Source organism: Rana temporaria, chromosome 12 (genome assembly GCF_905171775.1).
Source record: "Rana temporaria chromosome 12, aRanTem1.1, whole genome shotgun sequence".
Lineage (NCBI taxonomy): Eukaryota > Metazoa > Chordata > Amphibia > Anura > Ranidae > Rana > Rana temporaria.
Genome location: NC_053500.1, coordinates 35,008,461 through 35,033,293, shown reverse-complemented (window position 1 = coordinate 35,033,293; position 24,833 = coordinate 35,008,461). Strand labels below are relative to the sequence as shown.

At 43.7% G+C, this 24,833-nt stretch overlaps 1 protein-coding gene across 7 annotated transcripts in view; it reads left to right on the top strand.

Moving 5' to 3' along the window:
- The window catches only part of KAT7 (lysine acetyltransferase 7), a 36,745-nt gene that overhangs the window by 8,520 nt on the left and 3,392 nt on the right, over positions 1 to 24,833 (top strand). For 2 of the 7 annotated variants that reach the window (XM_040331533.1, XM_040331534.1), the window contains 12 exons: positions 1,122 to 1,269; positions 8,801 to 8,977; positions 9,167 to 9,406; positions 11,187 to 11,269; positions 11,404 to 11,511; positions 16,291 to 16,389; positions 16,646 to 16,756; positions 17,467 to 17,658; positions 19,783 to 19,872; positions 20,009 to 20,149; positions 22,974 to 23,067; positions 23,513 to 23,659. In XM_040331533.1, coding sequence (XP_040187467.1) covers positions 1,122 to 1,269; positions 8,801 to 8,977; positions 9,167 to 9,406; positions 11,187 to 11,269; positions 11,404 to 11,511; positions 16,291 to 16,389; positions 16,646 to 16,756; positions 17,467 to 17,658; positions 19,783 to 19,872; positions 20,009 to 20,149; positions 22,974 to 23,067; positions 23,513 to 23,659 — 1,630 coding nt within the window. Of the gene's footprint in view, positions 1 to 561; positions 1,270 to 8,800; positions 8,978 to 9,166; positions 9,407 to 11,186; positions 11,270 to 11,403; positions 11,512 to 16,290; positions 16,390 to 16,645; positions 16,757 to 17,466; positions 17,659 to 19,782; positions 19,873 to 20,008; positions 20,150 to 22,973; positions 23,068 to 23,512; positions 23,660 to 24,833 lie in introns of those variants that run through there. The other 5 variants (XM_040331540.1, XM_040331537.1, XM_040331536.1 and 2 more) reach the window with 4 other exon arrangements.

Sequence of the window (24,833 nt, the reverse complement as noted above, 5' to 3'; positions counted from 1 at the left end):
ACCTTGCTGAGATAGTGACCCCCTGCATTGGCTATGCAGCAGGCAACCACCCTGCACGGAACCTTGAAGATTGTGACAAAAACTGTAGCAGTCTCTGCCACAGTTAAAGGGGTTGTAAAGGAAAAACATTTTTTTCCCTAAAATAGCTTCCTTTACATTAGTGCAGTCCTCCTTCACTTACCTCATCCTTCAATTTTGCTTTTAAATGTCCTTATTTCTTCTGAGAAATCCTCACTTCCTGTTCTTCTGTCTGTAACGCAACACCGTAATGCAAGGCTTTCTCCCTGGTGTGGAGAAAGCCTCTTGAGGGGGCGAGCAGGAGTGTCAGAACGCCCACTAACGCACAGCTCCTTTCTCTGTCTGCAAAGTAGAGAGTGCCCTGACTTGCCTGCTCGCCCCCTCCCCCCCTCAAGAGGCTTTCTCCACGCCAGGGAGAAAGCCTCGCATTACTGTGTGTAGTTAGACACAAGAACAGGAAGTGAGAATTTCTCAGAAGAAATAAAAACATTTAAAAGCAAAATGGAAGGATGAGGTAAGTGAAGGAGGACTGCACTAAGGTAAAGGAAGCTATTTAGGGTAAACATTTTTTTTCCTTTACAAACCCTTTGGGTATGGCATATACTGTACATGCTTTACATCGCTCCAAGCTGGAGCACTGTAACTATGCAATAAAACCTATACCTGGAGTTCAGCTTTAAGCATTTCACCCATGCAGTAAGGGGGTGGTGGGAACTGGGTAGTTGTTGAGCAATTCCTGGAGTTCAGCTTTAGGAGAGCTGCTTAAAACTTGCTAAAACTTTTGCAAATGTTTGCTGTGCACCCTGCTTCTCAGGCCAGTGTTTACAAGATGTTCTGTAGCATTGCTGAGGCACAGCATACACCATAGAAAAGAGTGAGTACATATGAATTCCTTGTTTAAAAAGATTCACAAACCATTTGCTTTTGGAGTCACTGTACAAGAACGGTGTTTAGTATTGTGGTCCTCCTGATGAGGGGGTGGGTTTGTATTGCTTTGTGATTTTTTTTTTTTTTTTCTACTCATTAACTGGACGGGGTCACATTCAGTTCATTATAAGTAATGTGACTAGCAGTGGCATTCCTAATCTCAGCGTGTTCCATAGAGGAATGCTGGAAGCAGTTCGGACGGGACAGAAGATTCCGATTTCTCTACAGACATGGAGCACACAGACAGTTCTGAAAGCGATGGAAATTCCCGGGGACCTGCGCGCATTACACGATCCACTGCAAGACTCAGCCAGAGCTCGCAAGGTAACATTCTCTTTACATGACCTTATTAATTGTGCAGGGAAGTAGTAAAGTGGTTGGCTCTGCTAGGTGTGTGTAGTGCAAATATAATTTAGTCATCTTATTTACATGATGTCATTTCTGTGTTTTGAATGTTTAATGTTCTATGTGGATATGTAGAGCCAAGTTAGAGAAGCAGATAGGTATCTAGTGTATGAAGTTATTAGTCTTACTGCGTAGGCAGCCATGTTGGGCCTAAAGACTGGGGCAATAAAAACACAATCATTCAGTGGAGTGGGTGAGGTGAGTGTGTAAATAACACATCCTGCTGATCTGAGTTTTTGCATGGGTGACCTTTGTCAATGCTGTCGGACCCTGCTTTAAGGAATAAATTTGGCTTTAGAGCATGTTGCATGTTCCTCCTGTATTTGTTTTCATTCAAAGTTTTTTAAGAAACACAGATATACTTTACATACATTTCCAAAAAACATACATAAAAGAAGGAATCACATTTAAAATACAAAAAACATTACATATACATAAATAACTACAATAACAACATGGGTCTATCCTATACCTCCTGATCTTTCATCTCTTTTTTTCTTTTCCTTTCCCTTTATCTTATGTGGTTACCCCGTTCCTCCTGTATTTGGGGAGGAATATGTAACATGTTCTAGCTTCTGTCTCCTCTCCTTCTGCCACCCACCCAGCTGATGTCACTCTCTAAGGGTCCTTTCACACTAGCGGACCGTTCGTCCGCTCATTACAAGTCCGTTAACGGACTTGTAATGAATCCCTATGGGAACGCGTCCGTTAGCGGATGGAGCATCCGCTAGCGTCCGCGTCAGTCGGGATCCGCTTTTCCGAACGGAAGAAACCCTATTTTTCTTCCGTTCGGCGGAGCGGAACTGATGCAGACGGACAGACGGTCCGTCTGCATCAGGTTCCCCATAGGGCAGAGCGGAGCAGAGACAGGGCGGTCCCTGCACTGTGTGCGGGGACCACACTATCCGCCGACAGCTGAGCGGGGACCCCCGCTGAGCCGACGGAGACACACGGAGCGGACCCGGAAACGGTCCGCTCTGTGTGAAAGAGCCCTAACTCATTCACAGAATACAAAGCTGCCTATGAATGGCTGAGCACTGCTTTGTTCCAGGTGTGAGACGAGAGTCTCTTACAGCCGGAACCCAGCACTGTGTACTGTCTATACAGTTGTGCTCATAAGTTTACATGCTGGCAAGCATATGCTTGAGTGTGTTTGATCTCTATAACCTGAGATCCTGCGGTTCTGGTAAGCGGCGCTGATTTATCCATTTCAACTTCAATCGTATTTATTGGCAATTCTTTGATTTATTTTTGGATATATGTTTTCGTTCACCATTGGATGCACGCTTTCTTTCTATATACAGTTGTGCTCATAAGTTTACATACCCTGGCAGAATTTATGATTTCTTGGCCCTTTTTCAGAGAATATGAATAACGCAAAAACATTTTTCACTCATGGTTGGTATTTGGCTGAAGCCATTTATTATCAATCGACTGTTTACTCTTTTTAAATTGTCACATCAGAAACTTGTAGTGACTCTGCACCGGTCTGATACCGCCTTGAATTCTAATCCTGGTTCAAATCGGTGTGACTTTGAAATTGTGCTACTTCAGCGTGATTTGCACTGCTGACTTTTATTGCGGTGTGCGACTTTAACCAAAGTTTATGCAAGTTGCAGGGAAATCTGTAAAAAGTAGTGCAGGAACATTTTTCCTAATTGCTGCGACATGAACTGTTCTATTGCCGGAATGGGGTGTGAATGGTCATGCGATTTGGAATGATAGGATCACGTGACAATTCACACTGGTGAACGGTGGCTAATGGCCCGTACACACAATCAGAATATCGTATGAAAAATGTTGTCCGAGGAAGAATCGTATAATAATCGGATCGTTAGTACATAGCTTTCGAGAGCTGATCATGACAGTTCATCTGATATTCTTTTATCGGACATGCACGAAAATGTTTCTCGTACGATTTTCGTTTAGTCAGTACAGTTGTTGTCCGAAAATACGATACAAATACTACACGTGACATCGCTTCCGATTTTTTGTTTTTGTTTTTTTTCTGTCGTACGAGAATCTTCGTGATTTCTACTTGCGACTATTAAGCGAAAAAAGTTGTACGATATTCGGATCGTGTGTACGGGGCATTAGAGTGAAAGTAGGTCTAAAGGGTGAAGATTTTTTTTATTTTTACCACATTCCATTCTATGCATGAAGGTAAAAAAAACAAAAAACTTTTTGTGCAGCTCCCCTTCATATTTACCAGAGCCTGTTCTCATTCCTTCGATGTGCACGAGAGCAGCGGCTTTCTCATTGGCTCAGACACAGCAGCGGGAGCCATTGTTAATCGCAGGCAGTGAGGCTGAGCCATGCTCTTGTCAGTCGGAGGCTCCATTCACACCTAGGCGTTTTAACGCCTGAAGCCCGACGCTATTGCAGCCTGAAATACGCTGGAGGGGTGATTTAACATTGTTCTCTATGGAGATGGTTCACATCTCCACGCCTGAAGCTCAAAACAAGTCCCTGACCCTTTTTTTTCAGGCGGCTTCGGCGTTCAGCATAGCCGACAATGTGAAAATCACCCCTCCAGCATAAACCGCTGCGTTTTGTCGCGGTAAAAACCGCTGCGTTTTGTCGCGGTAAAAACCGCTGCGTTTTGTCGCGGTAAAAACCGCTGCGTTTTGTCGCGGTACAAAGCGCCGCGCTAAGGTGTGAATGCAGCCTTATGGCCACACAAAGCGGGGTTTGGGAGCGAGCACACACGAGTGCTACCATGGCAAGCGGCGTGTTATGGGGGCACTCCGCAGGGAGAGGAGGCAGGAGCACCAGTGGTGGACCCAAGAAGAGGAGGTTCAGGTCGGCTCTGTGCAAAACAATTACGCAGAGCAGGTATGACTTTTTTTGTTAAAAAAAAAAAAAAACTTGAAGCCACCTGATTTCACTCAGTGGGTTGAATCTTCCAACAAATTGGAGACACTACAAACACTCAACTTAGGACGTCATTGACCAGGTGCTATTCAAACCTCAACCTAATCAAAATAGTCGGTCATATTTGCCTATTCACTATAAAAATCTGCAGTTTGTGGGGTCACCTTTACAAAATACTCACCTCGCCCAGATCCTAGTGATGGTGCCTTTTGTGACGTGTGTCTGAGTCGGCCTCCATTGGTTCTGTAACTGTGCCAAGCAAGGTGGGGAATATATTTTCAGGATGGCTGCCTACGTAGTTCTGCAGACTTGTTATTGCTTAGTTTACACACAGAGCAAGTGATATTGCAGCCGATAGGAACGCTTTTTAATTTTATTTAATATAATCCTGTTTAAAATGAATTGCTTTTAGTTTTAGATTAGTGAGTTCATGTTTGTTCAAATTTTAGTTTTGGCTGAATATGTATTACCCTCCTCTGGGGAGTTTAGCGTTGAGCTGCCGTTCATTAGCAAATTGACAAAGCGGCTTTCTTTGCCATCTAAACTGCACGTGGACAAAGCAATTCATTTTAATTAGCGCCTATGCTTCATACTGTTGTCTTCTTAGGGGAGCAGCTCTTTAACCCTAATTAAAAAAAGCAACCGTGTCTCTTTTTACTTCTGAAATTCTAGCTGTTCTTCACTTTCCTTTCGCTGGATCATCGCAATCCTTCTTTTGCTTTGGAGTGAGGAAATGCAGGGACTTTGTGCTCTGTAATAACTTGCTGGTTTTGGTACAATTCTCCAATGTCGGGATACCTGAATGGAAATTTTGGGGGTTTTTCTTTTGATATATACTACATTAGACTCCCCTTCCTTACCTGGTATAATAATGCCAATACCTACATGATATCTCTGCTATCTGTTGTGTATATCGCCAGCACCTAAAGGGATCTCATGTAGTCATGTGAGTATGACTATCTGACAGTTGCAGAGTAGAGCTGACCTCACGGTTGTTCAGTTTAGAAAATGGAAAAAGTCAGATGGGAGCTTTTCTTTGGATATTCCGACCGTGTGTATGCCCCATCGGACTTTTTCTGTCAGTATTTCCGACAGACTTAAAGCAGGTTCTCAATTTTTCCGTCGGAAAATGCATGCATGCTCGGAAACCGATGCATACTCGAAAGCATTGAACTTCTTTCTCTCGCCTCGTCATAGTGTTGTATGTCACCGCGTTCTTAACGCTCAAAAGTTCAGAGAACTTTGGTGTGACTGTGTGTATGCAAGCCAAGCTTGAGCGGAATTCCGTTGGAAAAACCGGCCAACTTTTTTCAGATGGAAATTCCGCTTGTGTGTACAGGGCATTAGCAGAACATTTCTGCCGCTTTCCAGCGTGCCTGAACATGCAATCCATTGAGCGTACCAGTATACCTGCTGTGTAGAGACCTGGCGTGTCTTGAAATGTGTTTGAGGTATTGGAAATGCCAAACTGCAGCATTGTGTTTTTTTTGTCTGCAAGTAGGATAATCTGTAAAGATAATTGCAGGTGTATATATTTTATATATTATAAACACACAGTAAAGGCCCCTTTCACATGGGTTATCAGGTCCGCCTGTCTGTTTTTCAGGCGGACCTGAACGGACCCTTCAGTCCTATGGAGTAGCGGACACAGACGGATGATGGTCCTGTTTTGATCAGATAGAAATGGACATAAAGAGCAGGACTGTCTGTGTTCACGCTACATAGCAGAGCGGACACAGACCTGTCATCTGCCTGCTCAGCGGAGAGATGGCTCCTTTTTTTTTTTTTTTTTTTTTTTTTTTTTTTAAAGCTGACTCTTACATTCCAAGCTAATTTTGTCAAGCCCTGGATGTATAAAATATCCATACCTGGAATTCCTCATTAAATCAACTGCAGTGTCACCAAGTAGACTTCTGCTTCACCGCCATTTACGTGTCAAGTGCCCACTGATTTCTGGATTATGACAGTTGAATGGAGGCGAGGCTTGACCCAAGCAGAAGTCAAGGCACTGCCATGGTCTAGGATCCAAAGGGAGCTCGCAGGGAAGCGGCGCTAAATTTGAGCACTAATGGAGACTACAACTTTATTTTCACTTTACACTAGGCCAGTTAGTTTACAGTCAATTTAAATACTGTTCTACTAAAGTAGGATTTCCAGAGATACCAATGCAGGGACACATTGTGGTCACTGCATTGACCTACAGATTAGCTCTTTCTTTTGAAAAAGACAATCTGAATACCCCACAATTCAGGTATTGGGGCGCGTGAACAAATTCAGATTTCCTCTGTATGGATTGATTATCCAACACGGGGTCTATAATCATTGGTGTTGGGTTTTCTAGTTTTTAGTTTAGACAGCAGCTGCCAACTGAAGTTTGGCTGCCACTGTGTACTCCCAATGTAATTAACCTGCCAGCCAATCTTGGTGCTCATCGTTAAAATACTAGATTGTGTGTCATATTTTCTAATTGCCTGGAAATATGTAGCTACAGGCTACTCCCATTATTTTAATATGAAACTTGGCATACAGGATAATATAGTTTTATGTTTAGTTTGTAGATTAACACTCATTCCTCATACTCTGCATGGCATGCCTCTAGCTTTGCTTGATCTACTTTCCTCTGCTGCCTTAGTCAGTAAGGATGTGTGTAGTAAAACTAGGTTGTATGCAGTCCACTAGCTCTGTTTTTGCCTGGATGCCCACACACAGTTGAGGTTTTAGTCTTTCTTCTTCAATCCTGTCGGCTCAGTCAGTCACTGACCTTTGCATCCGTTTAGATGGTTACACCACCTAAAAGTAAAACTAAAATTTAGACAACCATTGAAAGTCAAACCTAACTTCTCACCCACTGCTCAACAGATGCCGGAGTGCTGATCACCTCTCTGCTTGAACAGAGCCAGCAAATTCAACTTTGTAGGCCTTTAAAATGAAGAGATCTGACAAAGGAGTAGTGTAGAGAGTATTTTACGTGCCACTTAAAGGGGTTGTAAAGTTTTACATTTTTTTTTTTTTTTTTTTTTTATATATAAATAACAAACGTATACTTGCCTCCACTGTGCAGTTCGTTTTGCACAGAGTGGCCCTGATCCTTGTCTTTTGGGGTGTCTCGGCTCCTCCCCACATAAGAGCCAACTCCTGGGAAGCTCTCTCCCAAGGGGGTTAGCTTGCAGGCGCGCTCCCTTGCCATACAATCGCCGTCCATAGGCGCCAATTGTATGACTCGGCCCTGGCGGCAAGGTCATTGGATGTGATTGACAGCAGCGGGAGCCAATGGCTGCGCTGCTTTCACTCATCCAATGAAGAGCCAGCGGAAAGTAACGTGTGACCGCACCTACGGAGATTTGGGGCTCAGGTAAGTAAAACGGGGGGTGGGGGCGGACAGTGCAAGGTGTTTTTTCACCTTAATGCATTAAAGTGGTTGTAAACCCTTACAGATCACTTTTACCTACAGGTAAGCCTAAATTAAGACTTACCTGTAGGTGCAAGAAATATCATCTTCTAAACCTAGATGCGAAAACCTATCTGCAAAAAATACAGGCACCGATGTCTACGGCGCATGTGCCGTAGGACAACGGCGCAGGCGCACTGAGTGTGCCGTTTCTAACAGCATTCATGCCGTAAAAGGTAGCGCCCGCATGCATGTGCGGGAGTGACGTCATCGCGGGTCCGGCCAGTCACAGCGCCAAAGTCGCTCCGGGAGAGATGGCGGCGACATAGGAGGGGAACGAGGACCGCTCCGGGGGCTTCGATCTCAGGTAAGTAATTCATAATGAGCTAGTATGCTATGCATAAAATGCAAAAAAAAAAAAAAATGCAAGACATAAATACAAAGGCATAATGAGCTAGTGTGCATACTAGCTCATTATTCCTTTGTCTTGCAGGGTGCCCCCCCTCCCCCAGAGGGTCTACTTCCTCTGGAAAAAACATGAAGCTTTACAACCCCCTTTAAAAAAAAAAACTGGGCATTTTTATTTTTTTAAACTAAATATATTATAGTTTTATGTCTGTTTTTGTGATCTTTTGGAAGTGTGATGCCATAGCAGCTGTAAAAAGTTAGGTTGGGAAAGCCAACCCCCTTCTTCAGTAGGTGTCCCCAACCAAGAACAACAAGGCAGGTAAAATGTCCAGACTCATCTGATCACTTGTTCTGGGTTAGTGACTCAAAGTATTAAAGCTAATGGGTCAGCATGAGAGTAACATTTTTAGAAGGTCCATAAATGTTTTGCATGGCAGGTTAACATTACACATTCTAGTTGCTTTTGGGTGGAGTAATCTCTTCACGATCCAGAAAGTCTGTGTGTGTGGCAGTAGGAATCGACGAGCTTTGTTTCTTGCAGTGTTTGGCCCAGGTATAGGCAACATTCCACCTGTAACTGTGGACAATCCTAGATCTTTCAAGGGGTTCCATCACCTCTGAACAGCTTGCCTGTCCCTGGGCTAAACCTGCTCTTCACCTGTTATATTAGCCTGCTAGAATCAGCAGTTTCCCTTTGCAGCTAGTTATGGTCAGGAAGCAGCAGTGGCTTACAGGTCACAATAAGGTTGGCAAGTGAAATTGTGGTTTGTATTAAACCAGATTCCAGTCCGGTTAGCAATCTGCAATCGTTTGGTGCAGAGGAGCCGGCCTACTCCACCCGGAGGGTGACCCGCAGCCAGCAGCAGCCCACCCCCATGACTCCGAAAAAATACCCACTCCGACAGACCCGCTCATCGGGATCGGAAACCGAGCAAGCGGTGGACTTTTGTGACAGAGGTACGGGGGTGCAGCCGGGCCGAAAAGCACTGCCGGAAGCGCGCTCTCTCTCACGCTCTTGTCAAAGTAGATGCACGCTGGCTGTCTGTTTTTTTTTTAGCTGTGGCCCAGTAGAGTAGCTTTCTTTGTGTGCTAATCTTTGTGGTGTGAATCCTGACAAATGCTGACCATCTTCTCTGTCTGTCGCAGATGCTAAAAACGCCGGGGATCATGACGAATCCCCACCTCGCACTCCTACTGGAAATGCACCGTCGTCGGAGTCTGATATAGACATTTCAAGCCCCAACGCTTCTCACGATGAGAGCATTGCCAAGGACTTGTCCATGAAGGACTCTGGGAGTGACCTGTCTCATAGACCCAAGAGAAGACGATTTCATGAGAGCTACAACTTTAATATGAAGTGTCCCACCCCCGGCTGCAACTCTTTAGGTAATTACTTATAGTTGATATTATTCATGGATACAATCGTTAACATTTTGGGCACGGTCATGGGATGATGATGATCTACATCCATAGGCACTATGTGGGATTGTTTACAGTTTATAAATATTATCTGTGCATCCAAAGTAGAGGCAATCTAATACAGGAGGTGTTACTGCTCTGATCACCAGGTGAAAAAATAATGCAGCCACCAATGATTCAAATCTTTGAATTTGTTTATTACTGCTTTAACCACTTGCCGACCGTCTGGTGTAAATATACTGCGGCAAACCAGCTCTTTTGTGCAAAAAATCATGTACCTGTACTTAATTTTGCCAATAGCCACTGGGGGGCGTGTGCCCCCCGAGTCGTGATCGCACACTGATTGGCCATAAGAGGAGCCAATCGGCAGGCACGGCGGGCTGCAATTTCTGCTGGCCACCTGCAATCGCTCCCCACAGAGTCAGAACGGCAGTCTGTCGTTGTAAACAAGCAGACTGCCGTGCTGTCAGGCATGGACACACAATATATGCTTTTCTGGGATTTTATTTTCCAAAAATATGTAGCAGAATATGCCTAAATTGATTTTATAGCAGAAAGTAAAAAAAAAATATTTTTCAAAATTGACAGTTTTTTTTGTTTACAGCGCAAAAAATGCCACCAAAAGAAAGCTCTTTGTGGGAGAAAAAAATAATTGTATTTGGGTGCAACGTCACACAACCGCACAATTGTCCGTTAAAATAATGCTGTGCCATATCGCAAAAAATGGCCTGGTCATTAAGGGGGTAAAACCTTCTGGGGCTGACGTGGTTATTGGCCAACAAGGCCTCATTCACACGAGTGTACCTCTTCATATGTCTACCCATTTAGAAGGACCTTTTTGCCCACATGGGATGCACAGACGTCCCATGCAGTACCTCGCCATGAAGATGGGTATAAACTCTCAGCGTCCTTTTGCTCATTTGCCAACCATCGGGAGCAAGAAAAAGCTTTTTGAAAGCTTCTATTGGTGCCTTCAGAGTTGAGGACTACATGCCTTCATTAATTTTTACATGTTAATTGCACTTTGCTAATTGTCATACACCAGTACCATCACAAAGAAAGGGCTGTTTTCAGAGCTATGATCGACAGTCACGTGATTTGCTGCCTCACTTGCATGATGGTTGCAGCGGGCGGGGCCGTCTCTACACATGACTGCCGATCAGAACGCTGAAACAGGTATATTGCAGCATTCTTTTTTATAAGACCTAGACACAGGGCACATTACATTAATACATAGATACAATGTATGTCATTTTAACCTAGTGGGTTAGCAAATGCTTGTGTTGTCATCACACCGCTGTAGTCGGGACCCCGCTGCTGGACAGCCAATGGCAAGGGTCTGACACCCAGACAGCAAAATGGAAACCCAAAAGGGATCTTGCCATTCTGTTGTAGATGAGAGAAGTATCAAACCCCCAGCACCTTTAGGTAGGTATTGTAACCTGTTGGTTAATTTTTAGTTAAAAGGGCATAAGGGTGGTGAATGATGGGAGCTTAAATTGATAGAAGTCACTAAATGGAACCAATAACCTTTTACTTCCTGACCAAAATAAACCGGTGGTAAATATGCATATTGGTTCTAAAACCCACCTTGCGGTCTGCTTCCAATGAAGAATGAAAGGAAGTGTTTTTGGGAGTGGGCAGCAATGGTGGCTTCTGTTCTGCCATAACAGTTCCCCTTTTAACCTGTTTTTTTTTTTTATCCCAGAGTTCTTCTGCTTCTTAATACTTTCCATTTTCCTTGTAGGGCACCTCACTGGGAAACACGAGAGGCATTTCTCCATCTCCGGCTGCCCGTTATACCACAACCTGTCTGCGGACGAATGCAAGGTAACCTGCTTGTCTTGTTCAGCACCCCATTAGTCACAGCACAGTGTGCGAGGTGAAGGGGTTCGTCTGCTTATACTTGTGCACGTTTCTCAAGAAGGCTGACCTGACCCTCCCGTGATTGCTTACATTTACAGAATTGTGATGAATTTCAGGTGAGAGCACAGAGTCGTGACAAACAGGTGGAAGAGCGGATGCTGTCCCACAGGCAGGATGACAATAACAGGCATGCCACACGCCACCAAGTGAGTGCAGTCCTAATTACATGTCAGAGGGCAGCTCTCGCAAGTCTTTCAGGAATCGCTCTGCCGTTAACGCTTAGTTGTGCTGTCTCTGACAAATCTTTAAGGCTTATTGGCATGTAAAGACTAGCTTGGCCCAAAACTGACTGTTTAATTCCTTTAAGCAGGTTTCAACCTCTTCTGATTTATTTTGTGTTGCAGATAAGCATGTGCTACCTAAGTGCTTACATCTCTGATACTGAGAGATGTAACTGCTTGTTGGCAGTATCCTCATTTGCAACACGTTTTAAAAGTCAGAGCAAAATGTAAAAAATCTCTAGCACATTGTTGCAATACATGCACATTTTCCAGTGTATCCTTTTTAAAAGTACTGCAGTTACAGAAAAATACCAGTTGATATTGCAGCAGTCCAGTGTTTTTAATGGTTTGACTGACAACACGGTGCCTTTGTTGCACTGAAATCCAAGTTCCTGAATTGCAAAACAGTCCCGCTGGCTTAATTCGCAATAGCCTGCCCACACTGTGTAGGGAAAAGGCTCTTGGGAGATGTAGTTCTGGGGAATGTGCCCCTACGTCTAAGAGTGGAGCTGTGGACCCTACAAGAATTTTACAAGCCTGGTGATGTTACAGTAAGTAAAAATGGTTTATTACTAATATGAACAAGGTGAAATCTTAAAAAGCAATGCTGGGACATGATCTAGAGGGGGAGGGAGGTTTGGGTTTCACATATCAATGTTCTGCTAATGAGATAATGACAATAATTTTTAATTGGTGTCAGACATTTTCTCATCCATTGGGGGACACAGGAATTCAGATACAGTGCCAAACTGTTGCCTGCAGACGGATTTGATACTGGAAAACACATTGTAGGCCAGCTTAGAATAACCCCCTCCACTACTTTGCATGCCTCTGTTTTTTTTTTTTTTTTTTTTGCCTGTGTTCTAGGAGGATGGACATCATTGTCGGCTGCTGTAGGAAAAGCTTATCCGGTTTTACTACTTCAGGCGCTGGATTCTGCTTGTGGTGCTTTTCAGGTCCAGAGCTGTGGCGTTGCATTGGCGCTTGCGCTGTTTCTTAAAACTCACCAAGTAGGCCACTGATGGTGCCAATTACTTGTAATTCAGCATATTGGCAGCATCGGCCATCTGCTGCTTCTGCTTTGCAAAAGCTCCAAATTGAACTCCATACTCTGGTCTGTTCCAACTGCCCTCACCGGCCACCATCAGAGTCTAGCTTTGACATTCTCTTGGCCTTAGAACCGATCGGGTGCTACTAAATACCTTTTCTCATCGGCGGTATATATTTACTAAAATAATTGCATTTCCATGTTCTGTGAACTATGGGAGACGACATATAGTGAATGCAGGGTCCTGGGTTTAGTAACAATTGCAGCGATTACTAATTTCAACAAAGGTGTTGCATTTACCAGATGGATTCACCATACATTAGGGGGGGGGGTTAGGATTTGAAATCTAACTGAGTGACTATTACAGGAAGGAGAAATTCTACAGTTGGGAAGTCTGCTCATTGTAATAGGGCTATGCTGGCAATAACACACACACACATTATATATATATATATATATATATATATATATATATATATATATATATATATATATATATATATATATATATATATATATATATATATATATATAATTGTATATATATAATTGTATGCACTGTAAAATCCTTTTTGTGGAGTCCATTGAGGGACACAAATTGGGTTATGCTTCCTTCAGGAGGATTGGACACTGGCAAAAAAAATCTAGGCCAGCTCAGGATAAACCTTCCTACTGACAAAATGTCAACATTTTGTAGCAAAGCAGTACTGAGGGCATGATCATTAAGAGGGTTGGGACTGGTGTCCCTAATGCAGTGGTCATCAACCCTGCCCTACAGGGCCCACTAACAGGCCAGGTTTGCAAGATAACTGAAATACATCACAGGTGATATCATTTGCTGCTCAGTGATGGCAGTATTCTAGACTGCATCTCCCCATGGTAATACATAAAACCTGGCCTGTTAGTGGGCCCTGTAGGGCAGGGTTGATGACCACTGCCTTAATGGACTCCAAGTAAAGGGTTTTACAGGAAATGCAGAGATCCTATTCTCTCTCTTGTCCATTTTAAAGACACAGGTGTTCTTTAAAGCGGAGTTCGACCCAAAAATGGAACTTCTGCTTTTTGGAACTCTCCCCCCCCCCCCCCCCCCCCCTCTCCGGTTTCAAATTTGGCACCTTTCAGGGTGGAGGGGGGTGTAGATACCTGTCTGACAGGTATTTGCCTCCACTTCCGGGAATACAGTACTGCGGTAGCCAAGCCCCTACCCGCAGCCCCGCTGTCTTCTGGGAAACGTGCTGTTCCCAGGAGAGAGCGGGGACCAGTGACGGCACGCTGCTCTACTCGCGCATGCACAGAAGGGAACCGGGCAGTGAAGCTGCAGCGCTTCACTTCCTGATTCCCTCACAAGGATGGCGGTGGGTGCAGCCGAGGGACAAGTGATTGCTCGTCCTTTGGCTGCCGACATCACTGGCGCGCTGGACAGGTAAATGTCCATATTTTAAAAGTCGGCCGCTGCAGTATTTGTAGCTGCTGGCTTTTAAAAAAAGAAGAAATTTTGGCGGAACCTCCGCTCTAAACTTTCGGGACTTCCAAAAACGAGTCTAAATAAGAGGTGGATAACACTGCAAACAAAGGCTTATGGTCCCAAGAAATTTTAGGGATCTGGAAACTGCCTGCAGCTCAGAGTTGTCTGAAGTACCTTGCGCTTGTAGCTGGCACCAAATGATGTCAAAACCTCTATCTGGTAGAACTCTGATCTAGAGTTCTCCTCCAACAGGAAATTCTTGAGATGAGCTTTAATAATGGTCTCCATTACGAGAGTGCGGTGCACCTGTACAGTGTCATGACAAAAAGGGAATTTGGTCATCTTAAAGAAGCAGTGTTTGAGAGGGACTCCCACAGCCTGAACCACACCCAGACAAGAGTGACATTTTTCTTTGGTGAACTGGAGCTTAACCGAAGAACAAACTTCTGACACTGACCAGCCCCCCTTCGTTTTACTCACCTGAGCCTGTTTGTTCCGGGGTTCTCGGCTCTTGATTGGATAGATTGATGCCACTGCAGCCATTGGCTCCCGCTGCTGTCAATCAAATCCATTGATGCAGAGGGCGAGTCAGGCATTCTGTGTCTATGCAAGCAAATGCTGGACTCGGGAGCGTGCCCGCAAGGTAACCCCCAGGAAGAGAGCTTTTCCCAGGGGGTTGAACGATGCGTGGAATAGACACCGCCGGGGGGGTGGGGTCCCCGAAAAGGTTCGGGGGCCACACTGCAAAATTAACTGCACAGTTGAGGTAAGTATGACATGTTTGTTAAAAAATAAAAATAAAATTGCAATCCCTTTAAAGTGAAGGGAAGAAACTACCTTAGGAAAAATGTTCTGAGCCTGCAATCCCACCGCGGCTCTCTTAAAGAGGGGGGAAAAAATGAAAAAAAAGGGGTTCCTTACAGGAGAAGGCTTCAAGTTCCCACAATGGGAAGCTCTGCTTGTTTGCACTTTCCACTGTCACACTTGGCACTTTGTGTACCTGAGACGTAGCAAACTGAGACGGAAGTTTTCGTTACTTCAGATGCCAGCGCATGCACCTTAAGCTGATTCAAGAATCGGTAAGCGTTTAAATTTTTTTTGGGGGGGGGGGGGGGAGATCCACATTAAGACACTCGCCTTGTACAATGAAAACTTTGTGGGTAGAGAAAGGAATGTCTAGAATGGTGCCACAGGTCCTTTTAAGACTGTCCCTCCACCGTCCAGTGGGATGGAGATACGGTACTCCAAAAGCAAGGTTGAGCATGACTGCACTGGAAATTTGCAGTTGAAGAAACGAGCTTCAGCAGAGATGGTCAAGTGAATTAGAGGAGAGGTGATAGGAAAAAAAAATAAGGTAGACTATAGCATAGAACTGCAATAAATTTGTCAATCCTCCTCGACACCAGAAAAACTAGCATGATGATGCTGAAAGAGGTTATCCTGGGCTGGCCTACAGTGTCTTTTGCCAGCATTCAGTTCTTCTGTAGGTGGCAGTATAACCTAAAGGTTTAAAACTTCCTGTGTCCCTCAACAGGCTAGAAAGAAAAATACATTTTTTAACTTCTGAAATCATTTAGGTTGACTAGAAAGGTGTCCAGGTTTACACTATAGGTCATAAAAGGATGACCGTGTGTTTAAAGTGATACTAAAGTCAATTTTTTTTTCTTTTGATTTAAAAAGAACAAACTTGTTATACTTGCCTGCTCTGTGCAGTGGTTTTGCACAGAGCGGGCCAGATCCTCCTCTCCGGTCCCCCACCGGCGCCTCTGGCCCCTTCCTCCTGCTGAGTGCCCCCACAGCAAGCAGCTTTTGATTGGGGCACCCGAGCTGCTGCGCTGTCCATCCAGACACTGAGCCGAGGCTCTGCCCCTCTCTCTACTCATTGGCTCACTGACTTTGACAGCAGCAGGAGCCAATTGCACCACGCTGCTGTTTTAGCCAAAGAGGAGAGAGTGTCCCAGGCAGCCAAGACTATCATGCAACATCGCTGGATCGAGATGGGGCTCAAGTATGTATGAGGGGGGGCTGCTGCATAGTTTTTTTTTTTCATATCTTCATGCATAGAATGCATGACCATAAAAAAACCTTCCGACTTTAGCACCACTTTAAATGTGCCAAGCCCCAGTGTTTTTCTGGGTGACTCTGAAGAAACCAGGGTGACAGAAGTGACGCTAATACTTGTCATTTTAAGGCTCCCACGGAACGTCAACTTCGGTACAAAGAGAAAGTCACAGAAATGAGAAAGAAGAGGAACTCAGGCCTAACCAAAGAACAGAAAGAGAAGTATATGGTAGGATTACAGATGCTGAATTCTGAAAACTGTTTTGCCTACGCTACATAAACAATGTTGCTTATGCTCTATATTTACATTGCAGAGCCTCTGCAATACTGGCTTGGACTGTATTTTTACCCTTTTTAACAGTGTGATCTATAGTGACCTACATTGAGGTTCTGAAAGTTGGAAAGATACAGTTCACTTCAAATGTGAACAAGATTTGGCTTCAGGCCATATCCATCTGTTATCAATATGGCTTCTCTGTTGACAGGAGCATAGACAGAACTATGGTAATACCAGAGAGCCACTCTTGGAAAACCTGACCAGTGAGTACGATCTGGAACTTTTCCGAAGGGCCCAGGCAAGAGCCTCGGAAGACTTGGTAAGCCGTCCACACCCACCTTCCTGTTGTACTGAATGAATGTATGCTTGCCAGGAGTAGTGGGACTTGCTTGATAACTGTATTTATTAAAATCCCAAAACACACCCACCTACCTTCCAGGTAAAAAATGAGAAGCTCTATTCGTTTTAAAAATTATTGTAAAATTTTCATCTTTTACATTGAAATATTGCAGTTGCTGCAATACTCCTTTTCGTTAGTGCTGTCCCAGATTACTTTTTGCTATGCGATCCAGTGCTGCTCCTTTTAAGCCCAGCTACATCCAACCTACTGTGTTTTGAGCCCATGGCTTTAAGAACATTCTCTCTAGCCGTCATCTTCAAGTAGCTTTGGAGAATGCTGCAGAAAACACCACTAACTGCACTATACGGGCATATTCTCTGCAGTATTCAGAACCCACCCAGCACCAGAAGTGGATAAGACATGTCGCATGACTAAACCAGAGGATTATGATAAAAATGTATGTATAAAGATTGTAGAGGGTGGTCAAGTAAGCAAAAAGTTGGCGTTTCCTTACCTATAAGCTTTTAAAGTGTGGAGGAGCCCCACAAAAACATGGAAGACCATACATTCTTCATGCAGATGGTGTTTCTGGTGGGCATTAGAACCCAGTGCTACAAGACCCATTGTCCACTTGATTGACATACCTTCCTTTAGGACTCTTTGGTAAGTACCCTACATTGTCTTTTCAGGAGAAGCTGCGCTTGCAAGGCCAGATAACTGAAGGAAGCAACATGATTAAGACTATAATCTTTGGTCGATATGAGCTGGACACCTGGTACCACTCTCCGTATCCAGAGGAGTATGCACGCCTGGGCCGGCTCTACATGTGTGAATTCTGTCTAAAATATATGAAGAGTCAGACTATCCTCCGAAGACACATGGTGAGCCGCCATCCTTTTGTATGCCTTCGCTACTCAGGGTTTCAGTGAGTTGGAAGGTAGATTATGATTGTGCCATCTTCTAGTTCCCTTCCCTGTGCAATCTGATGGCGTGTGCATTTTTTGTAATAAACATTGCTGCGTGAATGGCAAATGCAGGGTCAGTATAAAGGTATAGAATAGCTTAAAACATTCTTTATTTATTTTGTAGTAAGATGTTAATGCCTCTACATGGCACGGGAGTGCATCTGAAGTTGTCCTCCATCTGTTTCTATACATTGCAGCTTCACTGCAGTGCATATACAGTGAACCTTGGTTTGAGAGTAACTTTGGTTTGAGAGCATCTTGCAAGACAAGCAAAATGTTTTAATAAATTTGATATATAAGCGATGTCTTTGATATAAGAGTAGCGTCATGTCACAACGGAGTATAAAAAAAAGAGGAGCCTCTACATGTAGCAATATGGTTAGATTTAATGAAGGTACAACATTTAGCAATGTATTGCTACACTTAGAGGTGCCTCTCTTCTTCTCTTTTATACCCTGTAAAAATAAATGCTTTGATATACAAGTGCTTTGGATTACAATATTGCTTGCAAACCAAGGGTTTACTGTAAATGTGAATAAAATGGGTTTTGGCGAGCGGGCTAGTTTGATTTGAGCCCTTACTTTTCTTTCTTTCCAACTGGATCCAACATATTTGTAGGGCAATATTGTCCAACTGCTTTCAGTTTTTGGAGTTTCTGTGATTGAGACAAAACGGCATCGGTCTTTGAATCGCCATGTGGGGATCTTTATTACTGGAGTCGTATAATTCTGGTCTAATGCATCAGGAGTTTCAGGCTGGTATATTGGTGGTATGCGACTGTCTCCACCCTCACCTGTATTATTGGCCCTCTTACCTGTAGTACTGCATTCACACATGGTCACCTGCACAGCCAATCCAGCCTTGTCCTTCTGCGATTTGCTGTTTGGATGCCATACACAAGGTTCCACACCACCATGTTTGTTTTCTGGGTGCAGAGAGCCAGCTCCGATGACGTTACCGGTCTCTAGCCTTAATATATTGTGAGGGACAGACCTAAAAGAATCATACATCTAATGACATCAGAGAAAATACTTTTGGAGACCCTGTCACCACTAAAGATGAGCTTGGGTTTGGATCAAACCTGGTATTAAAGCAGTCACTCCAGTCAACTGTGGCCAGGGCATTCCGCACTCCACAGCTACATGTACTGGGCCATATTTGGCTAGGGATGTCGCCACTTTGTGTACATGTAGATGTCGGGAGGAGAACGCCTTGGCCGCAGTGTGGTTGGAAGTGATGGCTTCCTTCAGGGTTGGTCTATACCAAAATTTGGACCAAACCCTGAGCTCATCCTTTGTCACCACCCCTGCCTAACCGTATACAAGTATTAAGGCTGGTTCTGTATTTATCAGTGTAACTCCTAGCTGTGTGGATGTAGCCCTATTATTGTCTGACACCTCAAGAAGTTTTGGAGGCTGTGCTCTCCAGAGACTCGGCTGCACCCCCATCCTGCTTCTGATGTCAGCCAAGGTCCTGGCAGCAGCCAGGGAAGCCTTGCATGATCTGCAAAGATTGTCCATGAAATGCCATTCTGGCTTTATTTTTCAGTTTGGCTCCCCACATTGCTGAAAATGGACTTTAAGTTTTTAATCATCTAGGAGGAGCAAAATTGAAAAATGAAGCAAGCCTGACTTATGGGTATGTAAGTAACTTTATTTAGTATGTTTATCTGGTTATTTGGTTAGGCTGGTGACAGGGTCTCTTTACATACTGACGGCATACATAATTTTTCAGTACCGGTGACTATGAAGAACAATGTTCAGCCATCTTAGTTTGTTTTGTACACGGTTTTATTTTTTAGACTATTGTGAAAGGTCAGCTTTTTTGACTTTCCTTGGGGTTCGAAGAATCTGCTAAAGTATGGTGGGGGGTTTTGTACAGGGATGGCAGATTATGTATATTTTCCTTTTTTTTTTTTGTCACATCCGGTTTATTGTTCTGTATAGTGTCTAATCCCCCAATGTCGCTAGTTGGAGATGAAACCTGCTGGGTTTTCTGTCAGATAAAGGCTCATTTCTAATGCTTGCTTTTTCTCCTCAGGCAAAATGTGTGTGGAAACACCCTCCTGGGGACGAGATCTATCGGAAGGGATCCATCTCCGTTTTTGAAGTAGATGGAAAGAAGAACAAGGTTGGCATTACAGCCGATAGGCTTTCTGTTTTGTAGAACTCCCACTTAGCATTCCCTGTCATTAACCAAGTGTTGTACAGAAAAGCTCATTAGCGCTGAATGATTAAATGCATTGCTGTGACATTTCTGCTTTCAGATTTATTGCCAAAACCTGTGCCTTCTTGCAAAGCTTTTCCTGGACCACAAAACACTGTACTATGATGTGGAACCATTCCTTTTCTATGTCATGACTGAAGCAGACAATACCGGCTGCCATCTTATAGGCTACTTCTCAAAGGTATGATCCTCCTTCCATCCTATGTAGATGAATTGCTCAGTGTTGTGGAATCCAGCAAACTACTGGCGGGATAATTGTAACTAGTCAGAGCGCAGAATGGTGAAGACTCTCCCTGCCCATATGTGACAGTGCTGATTGTTTGAGAAAATGGTTGATAAGCACCACTACAGTCATGTTGGCAGTACGGTAGTGATTGGATCATTTCTTTAATTGGGTTGTGCTTCAACAACTACAATAGGCAGTAGAGAATAGAGGAGCTAGCACTCCTGATCCTTTTTCAGCATGTATAGTGTTCCTGGGCTACAAAGGATCTCCTATCGGATTGCAAATGGGTTCACTGTAGTTTTGGTCTCCCAATTTTCTCTTCTTGGGCAGCAAAGCAGATCACTGGTTGCCTTGAGCCTAGGAAGATGGGCAGTAAACACAATGGCATGCTACCCCCTCCCTTTGCAAAATGAGAAGTCAGTTTTAGCCGATTTAATCTCTGACTATAATAGCACTGGTGTCCGTGATTTCTTTTTATTTTTTATTTTATTTTTATCCACATGCATTTACTGTTAAAAATACATACATTTTAATGGGCCTGCTATTCCAGCACCTTAAAGTGGTTCAAAAGGCTGAAGTTTTCTTAACATTTTTTTGCATTCTATGCATGAAGGTAAAAAACCTGTGTGCAGCGGGCCCCCCCAATCCTTACCCAAGCTCCCTCTGATCCAGCAATGTTCAAATTAACCTCAGCTGTCCCAGGACTCTCCCTCATTAGCTGAGACAGCAGCGTGATCCCATTGGCTCCCACTGCTGTCAATCACAGCCAGTGAGCCAATGAGGAGGAGGCTGGGACAGTGTTGTGGCTCAATGCGTTTTTATAGCAGTGGCTTGGGAGAGAGCATGCAGCAGTGCCCCAGGGCAAGTGGCGTTCTCTGGGGGACACTGCTCGAGGGGGAGGGGCCAGGAATAAGTATACCCTTGGTAACCTGTTACATGTTCCACTCTTTTTTAGGGTATAACATGTAACATGTTCCCACTTCTTCAGCAGCTCGCTGATCCCCTCTCTCTCCTTATGACAGCAGTATGGGGAGGAGTTACCCATACTAGCAGTCACTTCTTTGAACGAAGTGGGGCTTTGCCATGTCATTCATTCAGAGTTCTGTGAATAGAAAGACTACAAGTCCTGACATACTTTTGTGGCTGTCGTAGTTCATTGAAAACTATACGCCAACGGCGCTGTTGAGTGCTCTGGTAGTTCGTTAATTCTTTCTGTCAGTGGAAAACTTCCTTGCCTTATTATTTATGGGCAAACGGCTTACAGACCTGCATGGCACCAGAGATCTGCTGATCGCTGGTGCAATGATTTTCAGGCTCCTCCAAAAAAAACTTTTCACCTGCAAAAATTTTTTTTTTTTTTTTTTTTAAAGGTGAACTTATCCTTTAACTTCCTAATGCTCCCATAGCAGTGTGTACCCAATATTTGCTAAAGTCTTAGATGGAAGGAATTGCTAACCTTCTACGAAACCAGAAAACAAATTCAAGCTGCGTGGATCTGGAATGGTCTTGCTAAAGAGGAACAGTCATTAATATGCAATGAAATGGTTTTTGTTGCAGATTGATGCCTAGGTGTAACACTAAAGGTACTATAATAAACTTGCTGCACTCCTTTTTTTTTTTTTTTTTTTGTTTCCTTTTTTATGGTTTGCTTCAAAATTTCATTGAATTTGGGGTTGACTGACAGTCCAGTATTTGTGAAATGAGCTTATGTGCAGTGCATATCTTCTTCTTTTTTTTTTTTTTTTTTTTTTTTTTTTTTTTTGCACATGCTTTCTCTTTTGATTACAAGATTTTTTTTTTTTTTTTTAAATCAAAGATGTTTATTTAGGAAAAAAAAAAAAAAAACACAGGAAAATCACAGCGAATACATAGCTCATTAACACATCACCGAAACATTCCACCAGTGCAAATAACAGTTCACACCTGAGGCACCGCAGACTCCCAAATAACAGAAGACCTCAGTGCGAGGCCACTATTTAAGAGGCACTAGCCCCACTGGAATACACACGTCCCCCCAAATCATATACAAACGATAAAACCAATGAATCAAACTCCCCACTCTCCGACTGCCCCCCATGGCTGACCACCCCCCTCATCTACCTAAGCAGCCTATCCATGACCAGATCCACCGGGGATAAGCCAGGTGAATCCAACCACGGGGCCCACACTTGTTCAAACTTTCTCGAGCAGCCCCTGTGTTGATAGACATACCTCTCCAATCTTATGGTGTCACCCATTTGAGCAATCCATTCCTTCAACGTTGGAGGATCAACTGCCTTCCAATGCCGAAGGATTAGCCTACGGGCCTGAAACAGAGCTCTCAATATGGCTTGCCTGCTATTGTCGTCCAGTGACGCATCATCTATAATGCCAAGAAGACATGGTTTCGGATCAACAGGAATGCTAGTCAGATAAACTCTGTTAAGGAGAGTCACGACCCCTGACCAGAATAAATGAAGCTTGGGGCACCGCCACAGTAAATGGATCAAGTCGCCATGGTCCCTTGCGCACCTGGTGCAATTGGAGTCTGGCCTCACCCCCATTTTAAATTGTGCTCAGAGTGCATTACACACCCGTCAGACTATGTACAATTGGGATAATCGCTGAGCCACATTCAGGGAGCACAACTGCACTGCCTGAAGTGCCTCCTCCCATTGCTCATCCTCAAAGGCCCCTACGTCCCTCTCCCACTTCGTGGACACCCCAAGTGTAAAGTCAGATTACAAGAGTTTTACTTGGAGGTAGAATGAAATGTAACCAAATGTTTTTTTACTTGCAGGAGAAAAACTCATTTCTGAACTACAATGTGTCCTGTATCCTGACAATGCCACAGTACATGAGACAGGGTTTTGGGAAGATGTTAATAGATTTCAGTAAGTCTTTTTGCTACCATTTGCAGGCACCAACACAAAAGCATTGGTGAACTTCATATTATTTGCACCCATGCTGCAAAGTAGGTGGTGCAATTATTTCATCAACTTTCATTTGAACGGAAGCTTTTTCTTTTTTTTTTTTTTTTTTTTTTTTTTCATTCTCCTTTCTTCTTCCAAAACATTGCAAAGAATTTAAAGCTTTATTCTCTCATAGGCTACAGTATGCCTTAAGGTCATACTGTATAGTACAGAATGTATTTTTTTTGTAGTTAAAGTAATTTTATAACTATATAGAAAACTGTATAGGTTTGGCTGCTTGTAGGAGTGGAGGTATTTTACTCTTTTGACCATCTGCCATAAGCATATTAATTGCCTTTTTTTATGCAGAAATATATCTGCTTTCTCTTAATCAGAGCTACAACACCTTTTGTTTGGCTCTCCTCAGGTTATCTACTTTCCAAGGTGGAGGAGAAGGTGGGCTCCCCTGAGCGTCCCCTCTCTGACCTGGGCCTTATAAGCTACCGCAGTTATTGGAAGGAAGTTCTGCTACGCTATCTGCACACCTTCCAGGGCAAAGAAATTTCCATTAAAGGTAACGATTGCTTGCACAACATTGCATGATATGGGCTGTTGCTACTAAAGTTACATTTATTTGCTTCAGTGATAATGAGTGAACCTTGAAGAGGTTATACTGGGATCATCCCGGTATCTTCTTTTTCAGCCGATGATTCCTTCTCATGTAAAAGCCATCCTAGTAGCTTATTAGCCGCTAGATTGGATTGCTTTTATAGGCAGTGGTAGGGGGTGGCCCGGCGCCTCTCTGAGCTCCCTCCTGTAATTGGAGAGACCAGGATCTAATCCAGCAGTGGCATTTTACCACAGAGCTAGCTGTGAACCGGATGGTCTCCGACCATCTCTATGATCCTGGGATGCTGGAATCTGCGTCATGACCTTCCTTGTGGCAAGTGTAAACCTTTCACATTTTTTGCTGAGCTGAGAATATCTCGTACTTTTCAGAGTAGAGGTGAGAATTGGGGTCCCAGAGACCCCAGATGTCTCCATAAAGGGGACCTGTCATCCCTTATTTCTATCACAAGGGATGTTTACATTTCTTGTAATCGGAATAAAACCGATCAAAAAATTTAAAGGGACAGTGTAATAATAATAATCTTAAAGTGCCACAGAAGTCAACACATGCATAGGTCGCGCTCACATATGTAAATGGTGTTCGCACCACATGTATCACAGCAACCGTTATAGCAAAAGCAGTCATTTTAGCACTAGCCCCTTCTTTAATGTGGCTCAAGGTTCCCTTTTAAAGTGGTATTAAACACAAAAGCTAACCTTTATTATATTGCAGCATTACCAATTCTTAGATGGCGGCATTCATTTTCTAGGCTTGCTTTCTTTTAACCTGGTGATCTAACCAGTAAGTGTGTAGGTCCCCCCCCCCCCCCCCAAAAAAAAAAAAAACAAGCTCTCCAGCTGAATGTATCAGTTTATCACTAACATGGGTTCTTGCAGTGATTGGGGATAAAGGTTTTGCGTAAATAAAAACCAAAGGGAAAAAAGACAATTTGCTGTGACTGCTTATAAAATATTAGCTGGAGTTTGGCTTCAATTTGTTAGTGTATTTAAATGTGCTAATACATTTGACACTGCCCTCCCCTCAGACTGGCAATGCTGCTGTCCAAAGGCCCCTGTGCTCGTTCACCCAGAGTGGGTCCACTCTAATACAGGATGTGGGTTACTGGGCAACTATTGCT